This window comes from Rhinolophus sinicus, chromosome 10, assembly GCF_057876585.1.
Source record: "Rhinolophus sinicus isolate RSI-liver-muscle chromosome 10, RSI-T2T, whole genome shotgun sequence".
NCBI classification, from domain to species: Eukaryota; Metazoa; Chordata; class Mammalia; order Chiroptera; family Rhinolophidae; genus Rhinolophus; species Rhinolophus sinicus.
In genome coordinates this window covers 2358116-2384076 of record NC_142510.1, presented here as the reverse complement: position 1 = coordinate 2384076, position 25961 = coordinate 2358116, and the positions used below count along the sequence as shown (strand labels likewise).

General features: G+C 39.8%; 1 protein-coding gene across 6 annotated transcripts in view; it reads left to right on the top strand.

The window, feature by feature from the left end:
* The window catches only part of MOSMO (modulator of smoothened), a 50700-nt gene extending 25407 nt beyond the window's left edge, over positions 1-25293 (top strand). The window contains exons 2-4 of one of the 6 annotated variants that reach the window (XM_088801170.1): positions 15003-15215; positions 23639-23790; positions 24490-24628. In XM_088801170.1, coding sequence (XP_088657296.1) covers positions 15003-15215; positions 23639-23748 — 323 coding nt within the window. In that variant the 3' untranslated portion in view covers positions 23749-23790; positions 24490-24628. Of the gene's footprint in view, positions 1-15002; positions 15216-19207; positions 22825-23638; positions 23791-24469 lie in introns of those variants that run through there. The other 5 variants (XM_088801172.1, XM_088801171.1, XM_088801169.1 and 2 more) reach the window with 5 other exon arrangements.
* The last annotated feature ends 668 nt before the right edge of the window (positions 25294-25961 follow it).

The following is a 25961-nucleotide window of genomic DNA, read 5'->3' as shown; positions in this document are numbered from 1 at the left end:
AATCGCAGTAACATAATTAAATGAAAGGAAAGACTCAGCTCGTCTCTAAAGGCTCTTACACACAGTCAAGATTCTAACATGTTTGTAGTTCGCTCATAGCGTGAAGTCTGGGTGTTTGAGAAAATGCAACGTGTTTTCTGGTGTCGCTTTCCCCGAGTGGCAAAGGCATAGTAAGAGGGCGATACTGGGGCTAGGTCTCCATAGTCCTTATAAATAAAATGTGTCGCGTTCTCTAATGTTGGCTGTGGGCCTTGGTAGGTAGTGAAAATGTTTGGAAACATAAGCATGATTAGGTATTGGATCCTGAAAATAAAGATGTGTTTGCTCTTTGCATTTCTTGAAAGCATTTCCTATGCTAAAAGAGTGACAGTCAATTTAAGACTTTAATTAGTGTTTTTTTCCCTAATTTTACAGTAGATATAGTTCAAGTACTACTAGCCACATGGGGCTAGTGGCTGTCATATTAGTGCAGGTCCAGGCTTGCCAAGGTGTCCTTATGGAATAAAATCTTGAATCTTTTTGGATGAACGCGGGTGTAGTAACTCAGTCTGACTTCTTTCATTTCTTTGGGGGGGTGGGGCCTTGGGAAGAAAACGTGCCTTAAGAAACGTTCCAATAGCTGTATCATCACCATGAAAAGTTGGCAGCTGACAGATGTGGGATTTGAGTGCACAGAGAGCTAAAGGGACACTGTAACCCCTATCGCTGACTTGATTGCTCTGTTTTTAAAGAGCTCTGGCTAACATAGCGCTTGCTCTCAGTTTTTTTTTAACTTTAGTAATACACTTGATTCTCATGCGTGGTTAACTTCTATAAAGTCAGCATGAATGCTGGATTAGTAAATGCTAGATTATTACCCCCCCCACCCCCACCCCCGGGAAATACCGCCTTAGGTTCCTGCCAGCCTCGGGTCACATTTTGTTACCCAATCAATACATAACCTAGATTTTTGTGTTTCTGTTTAGAGACAGAGTATTTAATATACGTTGTTTCATTAACATCGAATCAATAATGTGTGTTGATACATAACCTTGATAATAGATAGTTACGTGTTAATAATCAATAGTGCCAGCAGTACTGTCACTATGCCTGAACGAAGCTTATCTGCCACACGTGTTTTCTCTGAAAGGCACATCAGATCACGGCCTTCTTGCCTTTGGGACACTAGACAGCACCTCAGCACTGCGCTTGGGGGCCATTTTCAACAGCAAAATCACCAGCAAAAAGCACAAAAAAGCAAAGAACGATGCACAAGGCGAGCACAGGTAGGACACTTGTTTGTGATCTGAGAGCAGAACCGAGGCCGAGCACCGCCTGGCTGTGTCAGCCAGTAATGTGTGCCGAGTGACTGGCAGTCGGTGCCGCTCTGCAGGCGCAGGCCGTCTGTGAGGGACCACACAGTGCCCCGCGCGTGATGGGGTCACAGTGAGACTCGTGGTTGGTTGTGTTTGCAGATAACGGAATCCGCAAACTGAGCATCAGCTGGGTCTGAATGCGTTCTAAATTTTAAAATGAGAGGTAAAAATATAGGCATTTCTTGCCCATCTCTACCTTTCCCACCCCCCACTCCATCTGTCCTTTCCAGAATTAACTACTCTCAGTTTCCTGGACATTTATACATGGGTACTTACAGAAATAAGTATGTATATTTTTATTAAGTGGATCACTCAATACGTACTGTTCTGTGGTTTGCTCTTTTCTCGTCATGTCTTAGAGATCTTTCCACATCAATATGTACAGAATAACCTCATTCTTTTTTAAGTATTCTATGGTGCAGATGCACCATAATTTATTCCACCATTCCTCTATTATTACGTATTTAGGTTTTTTCATGATTATAAATAATACCGTAGTGAAGATTGTACCTTACCCATATGCACAGGGTGTTCTCTGGATTACATACATAAGAAGGAAATTATTGGGCAGGATTTAAATTTTGTTAGAAAGGCCGGTGGGTCCTCTGGGAAGCTGATGGTGACATGGAGTTAGAACTGCAAGCAGTGCTGGGGATTGGTGCCTGTGGAAGAGCAGGGGCAGGAGGTGAAGCGCCGGGAAAGTGGGCAGGTCGTGATCCAGACGTGTCAGCCTCAGCCAGGTGGCGGGCGCACTCGGGACAAAGGATGGCCTCTCAGGGGAGTGGAACCGTGTTGGGCAGAAACAGGAGGTGCTCAGTGATGGGCCAGGGGCTGCCTGGGAAAAAAGGGCTTCATCTTGAAGACTGAGGAGAACCTTAAAGGCAGTCGTGGCTGGAGGCTGACTGCACTTCTGGAGCTAAGCTGGGAGGCAGCATCTTCCAGGGAGAGCTGAGCCGCGGACCTCCGGGGCCGGCGCTGCAGGACTGTAGCGTGGTCTAGAGCCACGCTTCCTCGGCCCAGTGTCTTTGTACGACCTGTTACTCACATATTACAGACCGAAATCTACGTATCTCAGTTCCTTCTTCTATAAACTGGAGAAATACTATACCGACCTCATAGTGTTGGACAGAGGGGAAATGAGCTCAAATCTCTTAAGCACTTAGAATAGTCCCCGGGACATGTTAGCACTACATAAGCGTTAACCGATGCTGCTGCTATTACTGTTATTGTCATTCCGGTTTGCTCTCCCAGAAGGCTGTACCAGCTGTTCTTCCCACCATCTCGACAATATTAATATAGTATTTATTTCTCCATACCTTTTCCAGTACTGAATAGTGTAAGTCTTCTTAGTTTTTGCCAATTTAATAACCAAAAAATGGTATTTTTGTCTTAATTTTCACTTCTTTATTATGAAGTAGAACATCTTTTCATATTAATTCCATTTATGTTTCATTGTATACTGGAGGTTTTAAATTTTTCTTACTGATTTCTAGTAGCTATTCATATACTCCAGATATTAAACTACTCTAGAGTATTTTCTCCCATTCTCACATTATTTTTCAAATTTATTTTTCAATATTGTTTATGGTTTCTTTTATCATAAGGAAAAGTTTAAACTTTTGTGTATCAATTTTTTTTCTTTATGGGTTCAGGGTTTTGTGTCTTACCTTGAAAGGAATTTCCTACTCCCAAGTTTATAGTTCTGCTTTTTACATTTAGCTTTGTAAAGCATCTTGAATTTATTTTTATCCATAATTTAAAATAATTAGCTCTATTTTTTCCCCAACTGTTGCCAGTTGCCCCAGTGCTGTTCATTGACTAGTACATTTTTTTCCTGATGCTTTGAAATGCCTCCTATACCATATTCTAAATTCTTGTACATATCAGACATTTTTAAAGATTTCAATATGTGCTGCCAAATTGCTCTAAGTAATACATTTAGAAATTTATTGTATTGGAGACTATTTTACTGCACTCCCTCCCCCCAGCCCTGGCCTGGTTTTTTTGTTTGTTTGTTCATTTTTTTGTATTTTTAGTTTTTGCCAAGCTAATAGCCAAGAAATAGAAATGTTGTTTTGGTCTTAGTTTCTTTGATTATAGAAAAAAATAATAAAAAATACATATTTTTGATGTTCTGTTTGCCATCTTATGTGAATTGCTTATTCACATTCTTTGTCAATTTTTCAATGTTGATTTAAAAGGATAATAATTATATATAGTGGCAAGACTTATCATAAGTTATATAAATGTCTAACAACTGTGCTCTACACCTGAAACTAATATAATATTGACTGTCAACTAATTAAAAAGGAAAAAAATTAAAAAGAATAAATAAAGAATATTACTCTTTCACGTGTATTGCACAGAGGTTATTATTTACCTTTAGATTACAGTCTTGGTCTTTTTCTTTATAGAGTTTTGACATTTGCATACATAGATAAAAAGGTCTTCCCCATTTCTGAGACCACACTGTCAACTCAGATATTTTCCTTTCTTTTCATTTTTTTATTTCAATTTTTATATTCATCTGCCATCTTAGTTTGGTGCAGGGTATTAAGTAGGAATCTATATTCTTTTCTGAATCGTAAGCCAAATGTTTACTACGTAATTCATTCTTTCTGTTGATTGCTAATGCCATCTTATATATACTTGGCCTGGTAAGCTATGTTTGATTCTGTTTTATTGATTGATATATCTATTTTGTGGCTAGAGAGCTCACCTTGGAAAGGAAGCATTCTGTGGAAGTATCATTGTCAAACACGGACTTTAATTTTGGAAGTGCAGTGGAAAACCCCTCTTAAGCTAGAGTCAGTGAAATGAATTGAATTGGGTTCTGCTTGGGTGCCTTCTGTCAAGTGGCCTTTAAACAGCGTCCTTCATTAGTTCTCCAGGACGTCAGGTGCGCAGGGGTTGCCGTGAGGTTATTATAAAGCTAGAGATGGAACTGTCTCTGGAGCGGCATCAGCACCACATGCTTTACTCGTTGCTATAAAATCTGAGACCCCCAAAGAAAAGAATCCCAGGACTTCAGGAAGGCCTTGCTCGCCAGTGGGGATTGGATGCTATTCTTTAGGTCTGATCGTCTCTGTGACTGGAGGCAAGCACTGAAGATAAACCTACCTCTAGAGCAGGAGTTCTCTGAACATCCAGGAGGAAACATCTGTAGCTCAAAGCACAGACAGACGGCCAATTTCTTTAATATTTAAGGAGCTTTTATGCTTCAATAAGGGAAATAATCACCAACTCAATAAAGAAAGCGAAGGATATGAACAGATGATTTCAGCAGAGTTTCTACGAATGACCCTTAAAGTTGTTTGGCCTCTCTGGTAAGAGAAATACAAACTGAAACTACAATGGGATTTTTCACGTCTTATTGGCAGAGATTAAAAACGTTGGTAAATGTGTTGTATTGGTGAGGATGCGATGAAATAGGTATTTATTGCTGATTGAGGGTAAATTAATATAACTTCCATGAGGGAAAATTTAGCACTATCGAAGTTTTTAGTACACATAATCTTTAACCCAGAAATTTTATTTCTAGGAATTTATTCTAGAGTTATAGTTTCAGATGTGAAGTAAATTTTGTAGCAACCATTGTTGGAAATAGCAGAAGACTGGCAATAATCTAATAAAGAGAAACACTGGCGAGCCCCCTCAGTAGAAAGCTGTAAAATAATACATGTTAGATAATGGACGTATATTCAGAATATATAAGGAACTCTTACAATTCAGTAGTAAAACGAACAACTTGGGTTTTTTTAAGTAGGTGAAAGATGTGAACAGACCCAAGATGGCAAATAGGCCCATGAAAAATATATTCTACATCCTTAGACAGGGAAGGACAGCTTAAAGCCACAGTAAGAGACCCCTACACACCCACCTGCGATTCAGATGGGCTAAAGCTCGAAGGACTGATAATACCAAGTGTTGGCAAGGATGGGGGGGCAGCTGGAATTTTCATGTTATTGGTGAAAAATGTAAAGTAGTACAGCCCTTTAGAAAACAGTTGGGTAGTTTCGTGTTTAAACATACAGCTAACCATATGGCCCAGCATTTTCACTCCTAGGTATTAACACAGGGAACGTGAAACCGTGTGGGATTAATCAGAGTTGTCCAGATTATGGAGGCCGGGAAGTCCCGTAATCTGCTGTCTGCAAGCTGGAGACCAAGGACCACGGGTGATATAGCTCAGTCCATGTCTAAAAGCCTGAGAACCAGGGGAGCTGATGATGTAAATCCCAGTCCAAGGGCAGGGGATGAAATGCGATGTCAGCTCAGGCAGTGAGACAGGAAGAGAAGGGGCAAATTCCTCCTGCCTCCGCCTTTTGGGCTTGTCAGGCCTCAGCAGACTGGACGATGCCCACCCACACCACCCACCGTCACCTGCACAAAACCTGTACACAGACGTTTATTCGTGATAGCAAACAGTATATGATTCTATTTCTGGGAAATTCTATAAGAGGCAAAACTATAGTAATAGAAAGTAGATCTATCTTGGGAGCTTGGGAGTGTCAATTGCAAAGGAGTATGAGGGAGCTTTTTGTGGTGATTCCATATCATGACTGAGACAGCCGTATACATGGGTCAAAATTCATTGACTTGTACACATAAAAATGGTGAATTTTATTGTATCTAAGTTATACCTCAGGAAAGCTAATTTAAACAATTATGAAGAGTTATCAGAAACCCTGTTGGAAATACTTCGTTTATAAATAGGGCGGTAGACCTAAGGAAGTGACGTTTCTTGCTCAAAATTACATGAATAGTATGCCTTGGATAACGTGCATGGCACCAGATTCCCAGTCTCTGTAGGCTGCACAGTTCTCTTGGCATAAGCCACATCCTGCTATGCATTGTGCTTTTTAATTTTCTGTGAGTGCGTCTTGGCTCTTTGTACATGTTATAAGCTCTAGAAAGATCTGTGTTCTTCACCATCCTTCCCGCATTGTGTTGCACAGAGCGTGTGCTCAGCATTTGCTGAATGACTGAAAGCTTGGGATAGCACACTGCCTACTAGCTTGGATGGGAACATCAGGAGTATCTCACGTCTTAGTGCCAGGCTTCTCACATTCAGCAGAGAATTTCTCTATGATTTCCGGCCTAGACTACCATCTCTGCTTAGGAGATCACAGCTACCACAAATGTAAGCGAATTAATGGGGGGTTGATTTTCTGTATTTCTGTGAAAATTTAGGTGGTGTTTTCTGATGTTGAAATTGAAGGAGATATCACTTTACGTTTTCAATCTAAAGCCAGATATAACTACAGCGAGAACATAAGCTCTTCTTAAAGATTAAATAGAAGAGCAGCTGTCAGAATCGGGACTTTTGTCTTTCTCCAAAGCCCTCCACTTTTAAATCCATCCTCTTCTGAAATTGAGGGACCGTGTAATGGCACAGAGTAAACACTTGTCTCAGTGTTAAACTTGCTTTCCTTGCATTTCCAAGACCCTACAACTTACAACTGATTCATTTTTAAATAATTCAATAGATATACATAAATTGAACATGAATTTGATTTTTTTGCATCTAAGCCCAAGAAAGCAAGGAACTGAAAGGTACCATGGGAGAACAAAATTTAAGAGGAAGATGGAATCCCACAGATTATGTTTCCTTTCTTAAAGTAAAAGTACATACTTTTTATTAGTGAAATAGTCATGTATGGTTAATAATATGTAACATTTATCAATGTGATATATTGCTCTGTATCAAGCATTTGTTCTGAGTGCTTTATATACATACTCTCTCTTAATCCACCCAACACTATGAGGTCATTTTGTTATCTTCATTTACAGTTGAGGAAACTGAGGCACACAGAGGTTAAAAAACTTGCCAGTAAGTGGTGGGCGTGGAGTCTGAACCTAAATCCAGAGCCTTGATTCTAACCGCTGTGATATATTGTCACCCAGTTAGGTCAGTGGATATTCACTAAATAATTTCGACTTTGATTTAGTATCAGAGAATTACTGTACTTACGTAAATTAAGGGTACAATTTATTAGAAAGACGATGTAGAATTATTTAATATTGGGATATCAAGTAGCTGACAAAGAAGTGATGTTGACAGACCTGGTCATACAGTGGAACCTTTGCCATGTCCTGAGGAAAGTTACTTATGTGTTGTGCCTTACCCGACAAATGTGGGGCACATTTTCTGGCCGATGCAGATAAACAAAACAAATCTGAGTGCTCACTGTGATGTTTGAGGGTAGACTGTCCACAGCCAGGTTCCTTGGAGACCGGATAAGATCCTAAAGCAGAGAATCCTTTTGTTCTTGAGACAAAGCAATTGGGATATTTCTTTAAGGAGGATGAGTTGGGAGTGGGATGGTCCTTGAACATTTATGAGAAAGAGTGGCTGGCGTGGGAGGAGGCTGTACGTTAGAGCAGAACCCGCAGGAGTCACGCCTGTGAACGGACAAGAGCAACCCAAAGACACGCTCTCCCTCTTTGTGTATTTTTTGGCCTCCCACGGGAAGTTCCGTTCGACTCACTGTCATTGTGCTTATTGTAATTAAGTCTGCTCTGATATAAATCTGAATGTCCGTGAAGGTGTTTTTAGGGATACTGCTCACATCATAGGAAGTCGGCATGATGTGGCGGGAGTAGTTTAGACGTGGGTCATCGAAAACCTGGCTTGTAACCCCAGCGCTGCTAGTTGCTTTGTATTCTTGCTTGGACTTATCACTTCACCTGTGTGGGCCCCAGTATTCTCCGAACCCTGACTTTCGGAGAATAGGAGATTAGGACAGGTGATCTCTGAGATCCCTTCTAGCTCTAAAAGCCCTAATTTTCTGACTGCTTTTGGCCAAGAGTTCTGCATGACTGGAAGCCATTCTGGTCGGCTGCACTGCTTGCTTCTTGATCGTTATCGTAGACAGACCTGGTTAGTGAGTGAAACCTGTGGAGTTACTAATATCCAGCCTTTTGTTAAAATACTTTTGCATATAATTCTGCAGTACTTTTCTGTCTGCAGAAACAATTTTACTTACCACATTTGTTTGATTTGATTCCCTTTACCAGTATCATTTGTCTTAAGCCAGCTCGCTTCTACATATAAAACATGAGAACTATTCATTTAGGTGAAATAAATGTTAAACCTGTTTTGGGTTTCTTCTGCCAAATCAGTCAGGGAAGAAACGATAAATATCCCAGTATGATCTATTGAATTTCTCCACAGGGGTTTCTCATGATACACAAGTTGAAATGGAATAGAAGATGTAGGCGTAGTAATTTAAATTTCATGTTAGCTCTCTTTCTGGTTTGCTTTAGTTTACGCTAATTTGGGGCATTGTCTAATTTCTTTTAGCTCCATAGCATGTGCTTAAATTTATGCATGATTGAAAGATTCCACAGTGTGTAGTATAAATGCAGTTAGTACATTTTATATAAACGTAATGTGTAATACTCTAGAAACATTTCAAAATACAAAATAAATGCATGTTGTGGTTCTTTTTGGATAGAATTGTATGAATTTATCTACACTCAGATAAGACAGAGTAAAAAATACAAGTGTTCTCAGCCCCACTCCCCACTCCACCTCCGGTCCTGCTCAACCAGAGTAGGCCGCTCTTAGCAGTGTGACAGATTCTTCACCTTTTTTTCACACATTGTGTAGACAGCTTAAAAGTTGTGGTGAGCTTTTCTTTAATGACTTCTTAATGCATTATATGTTAAGAGCTTTAGTGATTGGGAGAGTGATGGGACAGATTCAGGTATCATATAGTACTTGTCAATAAAGCAGAGTTTAAAATAAAGATTCACTGCTATCTTATGTTTAAAGTTTTTAATAGGGTTAGACCCAAGGCCAAGTTTATGGAACAAGGGCTGATAGAATAAGCTATAATGAGAAGATAGTGTTGGGTATGATTTAGTCACATGTAAAATGAGATATGACCTCTGAACTACAGTCTTATTTACAAGCAGCTGGTAGTAGTTGTATTTTAAATAGGAAAAGAACAGGCAGTAAGGTCTTTGGGAAAAGAAAATCAAACTAAAAAAGAACTTAATGATCATTTTTTATTGTTATCTAACAAAACATTTTGTGATTTCATTCTATCAACAAAGCAGTCTCAATCTCCATATTTGCAGCATTGCTATTCCTGTAAAATCTGTCCCCAGAGCTTTTATTTCAGCAAGTCTGAACTTGCCTTGTGCTTAATCTTCAATCTGAATGATATACTAAAGCAGTTGGGCAGGGGAGTAAGGTCCTGCGTCCTTTTTATGACTAGCAGCCTTAGCAACCATCACATGTCACCCTGTGTCGTTTTGGAATGTTAGTTTCATGAGTATACTACACATGAGTATACTACTATGTGTTGAATTAGTGTGTCTGCTACTGTCCTTTGTGTGCGTATTTTAACTAAAACAAAAATGTATAACGTCCTTTCCTAAAAGCATGTAATAATTAGTCAGTGCTTATAGTTCCAGTTGCATTACAGGTATTATCTCATTATCTTATTTCATTCTCACAGAAACCTAAATGGTAGGTCATGTTATTTACCTGCTGAAGTAAGTTTAGAAAGATTAAGTGACTTGCTCAAGTGTGCCAAGCTGAGATTCAGATTATGACCTGTTGGGTTTAACTTCTGGAATAGTAGAGTAGGGACATGTGAAAATCTCCTCCTTTATAAATGCAGTGAGAACACTGGCAAAAATTGTCAGATCAACTTTTTCAAAATTCTGAAAATTAACTAAGGCTTGCAACGATCCAACGAGACTTAGTTTGAGAAAATTGCCCGAAGTTTGGTGAGAAAAGTAAGCTTCGTGACAGCTTTAGATTGTGCTAATCTCATCCCTATTCCCCAGCTCCATTAGCCGTGGAAGCCAGTAGCTTTGCTGCCATGGTAGCTGTGAAACCAGCAGCCAAGGAGCCACCTGAAAGGATACGAGGGTTTGGTGCTCATGAAAGCCCCTTCCTCAGAGAATTGTAATATCGGATCTGCTTGGCCGCTCACTGAAAATCTCCACTTTCAGGGCTGATCTTTATTTGACCAGATTCAGAGCTTGCTCTGTCGTCTCCCCAGGGTATTTGTGAAAAACAGTCAGCAACAGTTGTTTAACATTGCAGGTATCTGAGGTGGTGTTACCTGGTGAAGCTAACAGAAGGACCAAAAACATAAAGGAAAAAGTGGGGAACAGAATGTCCCTGGGAGTCTCTGAGAAGCTCCACCACGTTCCTAGGAATCCAGAAGGCCACACACCTGTTCAGGGAAGACACAGGTCCAGGAAAGTCCTGTGTGTCCCTCATCTCTTACCTGTAGCTGATATTGAAACTCTGTGCAGGCAGGAAGTGAGTGCTAAGGCAGAGCATTGAAAATGTACCCCAACAGATACAGACAGCACAGGCTGAGAGATTTATTGATTCAAGGCACTTAAAGAAATCTTATTCTAACCATTAGCTAACCACTAAGTTAATGAAACAGAGACTTCAGAGGCCACACACACTCAGTGATACAAACTCTATGGAACTCTTCTAGGAAAGTCAGTAAACAGTAGCAACATTAAACCCTGCGAAAGGGCGGACTATGTTATTTTATGTTTCCAGTTTCCAGCTAAAAATTACAAGACGCAAAGAAATGGAATTATTGCCTATACACAAGAAAAATAAAAGTAGTCAGTAGAAACTGCATCTGGGGAAGTCCAGGCATTGGGCCTACTACACAAAGAGCTTAAATCAGCTGTGATAAATATGTCCCCAAAATAAAAGAAACCATGTGTGAAAAATTCAAAGGACGTGAGAAAACAGTGTCTTACTACATAGAGAATATCTAATAAAGATATGGGAATTATAAAAAGAAAATAGAAATCCTAGAGTTGAAAAGTACAATAACTGAAATGGAAATTGACAGGAGAAAGAACCAGCAAACTTGAAGACAGGTCAATTGAAATGATCTAATCAGAGGAACAGATTAAAAATTTTTTTTTAATGAACAGAGCATGAGAGACCCATGAGACATTATCATGTATTCCAGCATACCGAAAATGTGAGTACCAGAAGGAGAAGAGAGAGAGCAGGGGGCAAAGAGAATGTTTGAACAAATAATGGCCAAAATCTCTCCAAATTTGATGAAATTTTAATCTGCATGTTGAAAAAAATCTCAAAAAAGGAATTCCAAGTAGAATAGACTCCAGAAGTAACCCACACCTAGACACATTATAATCAACCAGTCGAAAGCCAAAGACATAAAGAAAATCTTGAAAACAGCAGGAAAAAAGTGGATTCTCATGTACAGGGATCCTCAGGACAGTTCACAGCTGCCTTCTCATCAGAACCGTGGCAACCCGCTTCCGTGTGGCCAAGCTGATGGGCCTGACAGACTCTGGTGGCGTGTGTGCCTCTGCTTTGCAGCTGTGACACAGCTTGTACATGCAGTGGTGACATGCCTGACAGTCGGCCTCGCTGTGGCAGCAGACATGCTCAGACAGTGCGTGGGAAATCTTTTGAACGGTGTCTGATCTATAGCTGACGAGTGTCAAAAGCCTCTTTAGTTAAGACACCCCATTTAATGGGGTAAGACTCATTGTGACATCCTTTAGTGTGTGATGACGTACAGGTGAGATACTGAGAGGCATGTGGGCTGCTAAAGTTCCTAGTTTGGTTTCCTTTTTCCTATTGTGTGCAAGTCTTCTATTCCGCTCATTGGTTACCTAGGAAACAGCTTCAGGGTAAAGATGGATTGGCTGTTTGGGGAATGGAATCACAGGCCCCTTCAAGAAGCAAAAGACCTGTTGGATAAAACAAAAATTGGTGAATGGCTGGGGTTGTGCTTGATTAGTGTGCTTCAGGAAGTCACCCTGCGGCAGTTTCCAGAGGAATCGGTTTATATTTAATACAGCGTCATTTGAAATTTAGCTTGTTTCCTACTGGTTTAGGGTCACCAAATGCTTATTAATTCCTGCTGTGTGCCCACTGCTGCAGGCCATCCTGGGTTTCCAATGAAGTAGATGGTTTAGTTCCCTCCTGAAAAGTTCATTTTCTTTTTGGGGTAAAAAGAAACTCCCTTGAAATCAAGTGCACAATTGTGTGATACAGACTAAGTGTGTTCAGAGAATCTGGAGGATGTGAAAGATCTTGGCCAGTCAGTGTGAGAGAGGGGTTTGAATCTACGGGCAGGAGGTAATTCTTTGAGGTAAAGGATGAAACGTGAAGACCTGGTGGGAATTTGGGCACTAACAGTACCAGAATTTAGAAGATTTGATAATTATGTTGATGTAGAGTCTTACTCAAGAAAATGAATTTTAGCAACAATACTGACCCACCACTGTTTGCACCAGCCCTTGTATAATGTGTTTAAGGAAAGTGTTTCCACTGAGTGTGTGACAGGAGTTTTGGTTTCTGAATCTCTGACCACGCAACGAGGCTGAGCACATGCAAGACACTCAAAATAGTCGTGAATTGATTTTCTTCCATACAGTGTACCTTCCGGTTTCTGTTAGCGTTGGTTCCTTTTCTTCCAGAGGGTAGCTGCCGAGTATTTGGTCTTGACTTGTGGTGATCAGGACGTTTGTCACGGCGGGAGCAGAGCTCTCTTTTAAAGCTGACCATCTATCAGGTTATTTATTTCCATTTGGTTTGTGGAAGGTCTAGCTCCAGTGTTCCTTTCTGACTTGTCCTGTTTGCATTCACTTGCTGTGATACGCCAGTCAGGGGAGGACGAAGCAGCAGTCCTGCTCAGAAAGCTGCGCAACTGCCGGCGCACAGTGACGCTAAACGTGAGCCCTGCTGCTCCTTGCCGTGTCCTTGCCGTGTCCAGAAACAGGAAGAGATACCCCGGAATACTTGGAAGGAGGGATGTTTTAGTTAGGATTTATTGAACCTACAGTGTTAAGTATCTGCCAGTAAAAAATAATTCTCAAATATCCATCGAAGTCCACTAGCCATGTAGAGCTGCCAAAGAAACTTCCTTTGTATTTTAAGTTGGGAGGAACGCTGCGCTCTCATCAGTCCGTACTGCGTTTTGTCAGAGGCTTTTTGTCTGTTCTTACAGCAGTTGCAGCGTTTATAATAAATGCGATGCTGACGACAGAGGGTGATCGGTTAGAGGTCATCTGCTGGGTGAGAAGTCGTTTCCTGTTAGGAGTTCTGGAGCACTGTTGTGAATGCCTTCTTTATTTCCAAACTTACAGGAAAATGTTTTAGCATAATAAGACACCCCCCTCCCCCAAGTTTTCTTTTCAAGGAAACTGTAATGTTTCAATTTAAGAACAATTCTGCAACTCCCTGGGTCTTACTCACCTCGCCTCTCTGCTTTTCTGGTTTCAAGCAATTACCGTGCTACTTACAGGTTAGCAGATCAAGCAGAGCTACCGTTTTCCCCGAAAATAAGACCTAGCCGGACCATCAGCTCTAACGTGTGTTTTGGAGCAAAAATTAATATAATATCTGGTCTTATTTTACTGTAAGACCGGGAATAATATAATATAATATTATATTATATTATAAATTACCAGATATAGCATAATACCAGATATAATATAATACTGGATATAATATAATATAATATAATATAATATAATATAATATAATATAATATAATACTGGGTCTTATATTAATTTTTGCTCCAAAAGACGCATTAGAGCTGATGGTCTGGGTAGGTCTTATTTTCGGGGAAACACGGTATGTTTTCAATGGTCCCAAAATTCCTTTTCTTGTACTTTTGGCAGCTGTTTTCCCACTCACGGTTGCCCTTAAAAGGAAAAACAAGCAGTTTTTACTCAAAAGTAACATTTAAATTGTTCTTAGTGGGGAAGAAGATAAAATAATTATCCTTTCACCTTTCTCATCTAGGTTTCTACAAATTAACTCACAGGGGTTCCTTCAGTTTGACATGAGAACATGCTTATATAAAAGTAATGCTTGAATTTTTACAAAAATCACTTTTCTGTTATTTAAATGAGTAAGGAGAGGGGACACTTTTAAAATTACTACTAATTCCTTTATGCTTTTCTGCTGAAGCATGCCAGTAATGGTTTGCCAATTGTGAACACTTGTACATTGTATAAAAATTGTTGAAATTACCAAATAGGGGGAATTTACTAGTTTTTCCTACTTTTTGTTGACTATAATGGAAAAGTACTTATACTGTAATAGTCTTAGACCTTTTAACTTTAATAAAATATATTGCTTCTGGTATTTCACCCATTGTTTAATTTTCCCTTGTATGTTATGCTTAGACATATTTCAAGCTTGCCTTCAGTTTGCTGAAAAGTGTTTTTCTCCTCAACAAAAATAAAATAATATACAACGAGTCTTGGATCTGGGAATAGAGAAAGTTCCGGTTCTTCCTGCTAGTATGTAAGCTCAGCAAGAGCAGGAACCTCATCAGTCTTGTTCACTAGTATTTTCCTGGCGCCTAGAACAGTACCTGACACAAGTACTCAGAAAGGTATTTGCTTAATGAAGGATTAAAGGAACAGCCTGTTACTGGTTTCCGCGAGTTTTCTTCTTAAGTTCACTTTGTACATTAAGCCAAGTGTTACTGCATTCCCAGTTACAGCAGAGTGCTGAAGAGCGGGTCGCAGTGGAATTAAGTGCTTGAATGACCCACGTAGACATACGATCTAAGGACTAATGGGGTGTTGGTAGGGAATATTCCCTGGGTATGCCAAACCCACTAAAATATTCCCACCTTTTGCCTCTCCCCCAGGAGCACTCACTGTGGGCCTTGTGCGACAGTGTCAAACAATCCATGGACGAGACCGGACGTGCATCCCACCTCGGCTTCCCCCAGAGTGGGTCACCACACTGTTTTTTATCATCATGGGGATCATTTCATTGACTGTCACATGTGGTTTGCTGGTGGCTTCCCACTGGCGAAGAGAAGCTACAAAATATGCTCGATGGATAGCATTCACTGGAAGTAAGTAGCCTGTGCTTACTAAATTTGTCTAGAAGGCGCGCCACTGGTATTTTTGTGAAGATAATCAAGAATCGGTAATAAGGACTCCATAACCATCACAGCACCACTTGCGTATGGCCGTCAGATAAACTACGCGGTCCGCCGGTTCTTCAGAGTTCTCAGCACAAGACCGGGACATCAAAACCTTAATTGTTTTGTGTGAAATGCTATTTTACTGAATTTTAGTTTTGCTCATATTGTGGCGTAAGTGTTCCAGGTCTGTGACTCAGAGCGACCACCAACCTGGGTCTTTTCCTTTTCTTGAAGGTATTGGTATCTTCCATCAAATAAAGATAAATCTAGATGAAAATGTAGCAAATACAAATTAGATCAAGGTGGTGATGTGCTCTTCAATATCATTGATTTTTAGTTTCTACTGTGAGTTGTGTGACTTGAAAAATCAACACATTTGGTAATTTAATAATTGTTTCTCAATGTTTCTTACTCCATTAAGCTATGCCCAAGAGTGTGATACATTTATGTATTATACACCCTCTTGTACTTTGCAAAATTGATTTCTTTCAAAACACATCAGAGGCTCATCCCAAGTTAAAAGAAACAAAAGTACACAAAGTTATTTCTGTAATTCTGCTTTCTTGCTTCTTTCTTGCTAAAGCAAATTTACCCCCAGGGGATATTTATCAGTGTCTGAAAAAGTTTTTGAACGTCACAACTAGGGGCATGCTACGATCACTGATGAGTAGCAGCCACGCGCTGCTAAATGTCCTGCAAACGCATAGCACAGTCCCCACAACAGAGACTTCCCTGCCCAAACAGCGACAGGGCCCTGCTGAGAAGCCCTGCTTGAAAGAGCAGTACGGAGACCTGTGCAGGTGCTGGGGAATGTAGCCTTTAATTCAGCGCCTTAGATCACCTCCCGTTTACATAAGTTTAAAAAAAATGAATATTATAACACAGCATATGTTCATTTAGAAGTCGTGGTGGGGGTGAGGCATAATCCCACGTAGCCCCATTCATGTAAATATCCTTAAAGACCGTAGGGTGGGGTAGCAATCAGTTCCTGAGTTTCTGTCTCTCCCTCTCCCTCTGTGAAACTTTCTCTTAATGTCTATGTTTCTGGTTCTGTTGTTTTATTTTTCTCTCTAGACCTCCCTTAATTTTAAAATTTAGATCAAGTTGCTTTTGACGTAAGTTTTCTCCATCCTTGTTAAGAAACGGGAGACCAATTGATAATCTTGTTTGAGATCAAGCAGACCTCCCAGGACAGTTCTTTTCTAGGTCGTAAGGTCTGGGGGCAGATGTGGAGACAGTGCTGCTAAAGTAAAGGGTGTGGGTGAGGGATTTTAAAAGATCTTGATTCACAGTATAGGTGTGAGTGTTCTATAAATAGGTGTATTTATTCTGTTTATACTATTCTGTGTCTTGGTTTTGTAGCTCACCAGTATGTCTTGGAGCGGATGTCCTCCCAATGAGCACAGAGCTGCAGTGCTCTCAGCTTCCTTACATTGTTTTGTTACCAGAGCTGGTCCACTGGGGTGGCCGTCCTGAGAGCGCCTGGCTCCCCCTAGTGTTTCTGTTGCGCCTTTAGAAATGTGCTGGCGTTCATCATCTGTTGTACATATTTCTGTTCAGTGAAGCTGTAGTTTGGATCAGAATGGGAGGGTAACATTTTCTGCTGGGTTTACAGAGTGGGGAAATACCTCTCCGCAGAGAGCCGCGCATGGTGTCACTGTGCCATGGGCGGTGGGGGGAGGGGGCAAGGGTAGTGTGACCCTCGTCCTTTCCTTTGCCACCTCATTTACATCCTCATCTGCCACCTAACAGTGGACTCTCAGCACCACGGAGGACGGGGAGTTAAGTCTTCAGAGGACGATTCAGGACCCAGAACTTAGTTGTCAAAAGTTGATATTATCAGTATTACTAGTATTTTATGATCGAAAGTAACTTCACAGGTCTCAAGAGCTTAAAAGAAAACTCATCCACCCACAGGAAATCTCCCCAGGAAGATTTGCAGAATTTAATTCTTTGCATTAAAAACCAAAATGCGATTGAATAGGAGTTCATTGCTTCTTTTCAATTTGATTAAGCTCTTCCCAACCAATTTGGGAAATATTTAACTCTTGTGAAATATTAAACTCTAAGTATAGTCATTAGGTGATTACTCCATTGTAATGGATAGAGTTTTATTTTACAATAGAAGATAGGACAGGATAGGAATAAAGTTGGCACATCAGTTAACAGAAAGAACTATAATATCTGCACATCTCTAAAGCACTTCTGAGTTATTTCGGTTTCTTGAGGTTAAATTAGTCATTAAGAAACACATGGTTTTTAAAACAATAATTGTATCCCATTGTTGTTATGAGATTTTATAAAGCTACTTAGATGGTGGTTTCATTTTACTACCAAACCACGTTAAGGTACAAGGACCACTGGAAATCCGTGACAGATAATACTGATATGTGGGCATCGGTAGCACTAATAAAGTTATTTATTGTTGGCTACAACAGAAAGGCCAAAAGATCTATTTAATTCCTGAAATTTTCATTTGTTCTAGTAGGTATCGGAAAGAATCCAAATTTGCTTATGTAACCTTCTTTGGTGTGGTCATTTGCTCAAAATGAGATGGGCTGTATGTCCACGTAAGATAAACTAACCCAGCTACTTAGTGCTGCACAAACCGGAGTCTGCTATGTCTCTTGAGTTAGTGTATTACTTGAGAAAAGGTTACTTTTTAATACATATCTGGAGCTTTTCCTTCCAGGGAAAAACTCTTCCTGGTTTTCTAAGGACTCTTATTGATAGACTAACAGGAGAATAATGTAGGACAAGTGTCAGCTGGTATGTTTATCCAGGACTCAGTATTCCTGAGGATAGGTTTAACTTGGAAAAGGTTTCTCCTTCAGATAATAATGGAAGGCTTCAACTCTTCAGATACAGTGACTGTAGTGTCTCTTCACATGGCACGGAAGAAATGTTTCTGCCTCCAGAGAAATTTGAAGGACTGTGAACACTGGATTAATGTGCTTTTGGGAAGCACAACCATTTTCTTGCCTCTGTACAGCTAGTGAGCTCGCCCACCTATAGGTAATTGGCACTCACCAAGGGCGTGACTTTGGTAGCACAGAGGAGCACGCTGTTTGCTAAAACAATGGCCTGTGGGATTGCTTCCAGCCAGGCATTGCGTTCTCTGAGACCATTTTAGCAAATGATATATTTCATTAAGTTTGTATACAAAACTCAAAGGTTTTCCCATCCTCTCCCACTTGAATCTCTGTCTATTCGAAAACCTGACACATTTTTTGGGGGGGAACTTTGTCCATGAGAAGAGATAACCACTGTAACAGTTTGCTAATCAGAAGTCTAAGGTTCTTTCCACTAGCTGATTTTAAGTCCGAGTAAGGTAGATGGTACTTACGTGGACCTTTTCTCCATTTCCTTCTGATACCAACCAAGTGGAGCGGAGAATTGGCAAAATCCCAACCGATGATAATATGCATTTATTCAGCACGCACTGGCAGCCTGGCACTGTTCCAGGGGCTCCACACCGGTCGGTTTCTGCTTCTAGTATTTACCCCATTTTCGGAAGGGAACCAGAAACCTAAGATTGTACACCTGGTGAGTGTACACAAGTGCGTAGTACGGCCAGAGCTCAGCCCCTCTGGGACTAGCCCCAGCCCTTAATCACGACTTTAAATGGTCAAGAAGAGTACATGCAAGTGCATAGTAGATTTCGGGACCTTCCTTAATGCTGAGACTTGAAATCGCTTTAAAATGCTAACCCAGCTTTTACTGTATTTAGTTGTTCAGCTTTGGGGACATTATGCGATCAGTAATAAAAGCAAATCTTGTGATAAGTGGTTTGTGTTTTAACAGGTTTGACCCTGTTATCAATCCACAACCCTTCTTATAAACTTCTTTGTACCAAATTTTCATTGTTTCCCTGATCACCAAACTGTGTTACTAATGTTGTGTTTTGGTTTGTTTTACAGTGATCCTTTTCTGTATGGCTGCCCTAATATTTCCAATAGGATTTTACATCAATGAAGTCGGAGGTCAACCTTATAAATTACCCAACAACACAGTAGTTGGGTCGTCATATGTACTTTTTGTCTTATCCATTTTCTTTACAATAGTAGGACTTCTATTTGCTGGCAAAGTTTGTTTACCAGGCTGATGAATGTCTAAATTGCTTGACTTTTTTATTGTTTTTTATTTTGTTTTTATTTTTATTTTTGGAGGGTAGGGAGGACAAAGGCAAGGCATCTGAGTAGTCAGTCCTCTCCTAGGAAGATGCTCAGATGAAACTGATGCTGAAAAGAAAAAAAAATGCTTTGGTTTGTTCTCACTATGCACTTTGGATTAAAAAAATAATAAGGAGAGCCTTTTTCATAACCAAATACAGACAATTTGACTAAATCTCCTGAGCATATTCAGGCCGTCAGGTCTGCACTGTGATAGCACCTAGTGAAGGAGAATGCTTTATACTGAAAAGCATGTGGCCCTTTGTGACTCTGTTGTTCCGTTTTTAACGTCTAATGATTCATTGGAGGGGGGAAAAAATTCTAAGTATTTATGAATCATAGTGGACCAGAGGGATGCAGGAGAAGCTCGTGTGGGGCTGGCCTCACCTCCTAAGAAATGAGTGTTCGCAGCTTCCTTGTCACGGTGTGAATGGATTGCCATTGCATTTGCTGCACCAAGAAGCCGGTAGATCAAAACTTGTTTGCTAAAATGTATGTAAAAATTCTGAAATTCCCTATTCTCTGTGTACAAAAAAAAAGAAAGAAAAATCCAACACTAAGAAACATGTTGCTGGGGATGGGTGGGGAGGGGGGGGAAATGTTCCTTATATTTATATAAATATATATATATAATATATATATTTTGCTGATGCAGTATACAGTGTGTGTATATATGTGTGTGTGTGTGTGTGTGTGTATGTGTGTGTAAATTTATGTACACGCACATGCAAACAGTTCCTGGAAGAGAACTCTGAATGCTTTGCTAGCAAAACACTGTGGTGTGCAAACCTAGAATTCAATAGAAAAAAAGCCATTTATCTGAAGGCTGCATAGTGGAGAGAGTCTTCAGTTTACCTCATTCTTTGTAGCAGCCCTTGATTTTAACAGGTTTTTGTAATAGGTACAAATAATCCCATATCTTTCTAGGTGCAATTTTAAGTTAAGCTAAAATTCTTTGTAAGGTTAATTTATTTGTATATGATGGTAGAAGGTAAGATCATGTCAAGCCTTGTAATTTGGGGAATCTGATGCTATTTAAATTATTGGCAACTGTTGTCTGTTGTACAGAGGTTTTTTTTTCTACTGGCTCAGTCTCTTACATTAATAATGCATTTGCTATGTTCAAGCACACAACTTTGCATAAACACAAAGTTCATTAGTAATATCAATTTGCAATATTTTGGCTATTTACAACACTAACATCAATCACTCTGCTGTACAAATTAAATTTACGTTTTCATCTGTAAGCATTATGAGTACATCTCCTTTACCAAAAACCTGAGCAATACAATATTTCCTCTTTATATGCTGTATGCCTTTGTTTGCTAAAAGCTAACATTTTTGCATTTACTTTAAAGGGCTGTACTGAACCCACAGCTTTGCTTTTTTCCTAAAAGCAGCATTGCAGCTAACCCTTGAACCCACAAGTAGTTTGAAAATACAGTGTTTCTCTTCTCCACGTTTCCTTCGCGTCAGTGCTTAGTTTTTCCAGGTGAACACTATAGATGATCTCCTGCTTGAAATGGGGGACAGCGGGGTCTTTCATGGCAAGGAAAGTCCATTTCCGTGGCCATGGAGCTAAGTTCTTCTTCTTTGTAGTGAAACGGCAACCCAAATGTCCCTGTCAGTGGACTGAGTCCCATGTGGTCCTTGTACTACAGAGTACAGCTTCACACAAGCAAATGAATGCACTGTTCGCTAAAAACCTAGGTTATAAGTGATCGAATGACTCCTTTCAGAGATGGGGCTGACTCCTCAGATATTTAAAGGATGAAAAGGAGCTTGATGTTTTCCACACTGGCTTGGTTAGCGTTCGTATTATCTTACTGTTAATTCAGCAGTGTTATATTGTGGAGAAAACCCCAGTTTCGCAGCTCACTCAGGAGTGGGGGTGAAGGATGGGCCACCGCTGTGGTACATCCTTGAGTGTGAGGGGGGTTGGGGGGAGTGTCACAGTTTTCTTTCCCAGGGCCAAAGAAAGCTATAGAAGATGCCTGAGGGAGACTCTTTTTCCCCTAGTGTTATGACGTCTGGTCCGTTATAAGAATACCACTGGACGTGTGCTGTGGACATTTGGGATTGCTGTTTCCATGGGGATTTGATTGGTCCTCAGTCACATGGGTCACTTTGAAGGAGAGCTTTCGTTGTCACCGTTACACCACTGAGATAAAGTGTTAGCCAAGTGTGGTTCAGGTTAATTTGTGATATGACCAAGAGCTTTTCTCTTCCAAAATATGAATTTTATTGTAAATAGTTTCTCAAAATATTTTTAACTGGATCATGAGCATGGGGAGAGAAAGTTTCTCAGCTGCTAAGAATTTCCCCACTGTTTACTTCTTTCACTTACAGTGGTATCGCATATAAGATGACAAAATTTAAGGTTTTATTTGTATCTATTACCCAAACCATTAAATTATCTTTAATTTCATCATTGTCTTAGCGGTCAAGTGCAAAAAGGACTGATAGAGGAAAACACCCTCTAACCAGTCAGCACTCTCACCCAGGATTAAACCGCCCCCCTCGAATAGTTACATGAAGTCAAATCTTTGTACTCTTCCAGACCAAACGTTGCAATGGACTCATACATACAAAATTCTATACATCCTGTGAGTGAAAAGAGAGACAACTGTCAGTTGCTTTTAAAAAGGTCACTATAATAAGTACTATATAGTACAGTATTAATTTATAGCAGGAAACCATATCTTGTAAACTGTATATAAACACTGTTTTATGGTGCAATCATTTGTCAACCTTTTGTCTGTTACATTGTTTTTAGAGTGTGTGCATTTATTCTCATACCTAAGAACATCACTGTAAAATCTGCTGAAAACTATTTATAGGTTTTATTTGCACAGGACTTAATTAGTTTGAAAATTTTGGAAGCTCCTATTGAACCTGCCTAAACATCTGTAAACGTGGAAAACCTTCAATTCATTAAAAGCAAACATTTCAGTATGATTCTTTCCAAAGGTAATCCATGTTCTATGTTGTTAATGTGTGTATGTAATTTTTCTGACTCTTCTACTTATAAACTTATTTTCTGTTTCATTTGTTTTATTTTTGAAGGACGGCTCTTCTTTTTTTCTTTTTAATGTTCTAGACGACCAAAACACTTCATTGGTTTTACCCTTTTGCCTAAAGCTTTGATATCCCCACTTGATGTTCTGTGAATTCACTGTTTGATCTGTTAAGTAAAAGAATAAAATAGTCCTGGTGACATACAATCTGTTGATTTAGAGGAAAGGCCCTGAAAAAAGATTGGAACCTAACTATGGATATACTCTTAGCTATTATTTTGCATCATGGGCTTCATGGAAAGAACATGTTGCATTTATTTTGTCTTTATTAAAAGACTACTAGCCACAGTTACTCTGGTTGTAGTAACTCTTTTATCAACCCACTTTGATCTTCTTTAAAAAATTCAATTTACATTCATAACAATACAAAACAGTAAGCTGTCTTTCAGAGCTAAGTTTTGAAGGATAAAAATATGTGAAGGAAAAAAGTGGCCTGTGTAGGTTGTATTCCCTACACTGGACTTATTGTATCACCTCCAGAGATTTTGAAGTTTGTGATCAAGGTCTGTATATTACCCCAAACTTTATTAAGAATTGTTTTCTAATTGGTTATAACATTTTTCAATTAATAGTTTCAAAACAAATTGTTAATACAAACTGTATAAAATGAACATAATTTTCTTCACTTGTATTTTTGTTATTGAGCAAGTTTATCAAAATAAATTGTCTACTAAAGAAACTAAAAAGGCTTCTATTACTTTGAAATAAGCTTTGATTTTAAAATTTTATTTCAAAAATTGACTTCTTCCAGATGTTTTCTGTGTTCACACAGTGACTCTTCCGTGCCTGTTGGTTTGATTTTCTGGTTGGCATCCTGCGGGAGGAAGGCCTCCCGTCTCTTCCTTCACTCCTATTCCTGGCTCCCCAACTAGGGAAGAGGTGGCATTAATATTCCAGAACATGGGTTAGGCCTTGTTTACCAATAAGAGTCACTCAGCAATAAAAGAACACACACGTGGCTCTCTTCTGCATCATGTTTCTGTGGACTAGGAGAGAGATGGAGCCAAGGTCCCCAGAACCAGCCATCTTTCTTTTTCTGTCTTCCGCAAAGACCAAAGCCCATTCATCTTTGCTTCAGTCTTTTGTTTCTGCTTCACTGCAGGCCAGACGATCTTAGCTTCTAAGATTTTAAAACTTGGGTTGAAGGAGCAACAGAGAGGCCCTTGGTCTCTAGACTTGTCCACGTACTACGCCATCACAGCTTTACTGTAGCAGCTCTCTGGAGGTATCAGGATGAGCCCAGCCTAATAATAAGTAAGGATCAAATGAAATACTATAGTTACCCTTTGCTGCTTTTTCTTACTTATATGGCCTCTTCAGGAGCCTGGTGGGGAGTTAGGTGCTTAAGACAAGGTAGGATTTGGACATTCTTGAGTTCTGGATCTTAAGGGCATTTTCTTAGGGTGACCAAACATCCCGGTTTGCCTGAGATTGAGGGGTTTCCCAGGACCCGAGACTTTCAGTGCTATAATTGAGAAAGTTCCAGGCAAAGGGAGATGATTTTGATCACCCTATCTTCACACCATCCAAAACTCACTCTGATTTATAACACAGATTAGAGGTATTTGAAGAGTTTTCTTCTATAAACATAAATTAATAGGTCAGTTGGAAAATGTAATGGTAGACTCATACTGAGCTTCTAAGTGAGAGGGTGGGGATACTTTTTCTTTCTCTTTGTTAATACCTTATGAAAAGGCAACCAACTGGCTTTAAAAACAATAACGGGTTCAGAAATACCTTATTGTGACTTAGTCTTCTATCAGTTCTAGTTACTATATGAGATTACAGAAAAAAAACAGCAAAACTAGAGGACTATGGGTTTCTTTTATGCAAAGTCAGCTCTTCTGGGTCACAGTTACCCAGCAACAAAATAAAAGTAGTTATTTATAAATGGTATTAAAGATAGAAAGCATAATGCTATATTAATTTTTAGAATTTTGGTTCTTTTCCCAGCAGAAGAAAACACCGAGATGGTATTTTCAAGTGCATTCAAGGTTTCTACAGATCAGCTCCAGTTCCACAGACTAAGACCACCCAAGATTAAATTTCAAGGAGAAATTTTTCATGAGACTCATAAAATTTCAAAGCTGGATGAAATCTAGAAGAGCATGTTCAGTGTTTCCATTTTCCAGATGAAGGAATCAAGAACTCAGAAAGGCTTACTGGTTTTCCCAAAGTCACACAGCTTGGCCAGCAGAGCACTGGACATAGGACAGAATATCTTTGACAAATTGGCCTTGGGCAGTTTTTGACCTAGGACAGCTGTTCAAATCCTAGGGCTGTGGGAACCAGTCTTCCTTGAACTCCTATCTACTTCAATCCATCCAAATCATTGCTGGCAAAAGAATCTTAACAAGTGAAAGCACATCATTTCTTTAGTGAAGTTCCTGCCGTTCCCATGTATCTACAGAATGAAGCCCAAACTTCTTCAGCACAGCATTGAACACCCTTCAGGATCTGGCTTCAGGCCGTCTCTTCAGTCTTCTTTCCCACCACTCTCTTCTCACTGACAAACCCAACCAGCCCATTCATTCTCTCACTACACCTGCGCTCTGCCTTGGCTGTGTCTGTACTACCTCCTCCTCGCAGTTTTCCCTGATCCCTCCCATATTTGAACTACATTTAATTTTTTGGGCTTTGTTTCTCCTTCATTTATAACTCTGACAGAGCTTACTAGAGGAGAGTAGGCTGCCTGGATTCACATCTCAGTTCCACGGTTATAGCTGTGACCCTTAATAAATCACTTAGCCTCTGTGAGCCTTGGTGTTCTTATCTGTAGAATGGGGTTAACAGTACCCTACATCATGGGGTTATTGTTAGTTTAAGTGAGATAAAGCATTCAAATGTCAGTGCTGTTATTATTAAATACTTCTCTATAACTGGATTATAACCTGTAAAATGCAAGGAATGTGGCTTTCTTGTATTCCCTAGACACCTGGCACAATGCTGTACTCACCAATTATCATAACTAAATTCGGGGCTAGGTTTTAAAGGAAAATTAGGAAATTATTTTCTGGAGATTTGAAAGACCCAGTCACCTATCTTCCAGGATTGTTTCAGTGAACTTCTTCCTGAAAGCAAAGGCTTGCCTAGATCAGCAAGTGTGGTTATTTTATTGGTAAGTATTTGACTATAATATATGCCAGTTTCATTGACCTTAGGATTTTCTGTGGACTCAAGACCCCTTACCACTGAACTCACAGTGTTCTAATATTGATACCTACACAGAGCACCAGGATGACACGAGCACCCTATTGATCCTGAGAACTCTGGAGTCTTCAACCTTGTGAGTTCTCCGATATCTTGGAGCCATACATTTGGTATGTTTCGTAAAGACTTGGTTCTGCCAAGATGGTTTTAATTATTTCTGCTAAAAGGAATAGGCTCAAGGATTTTATCTCATTTTGGATGTAGTTGTCCCCAAC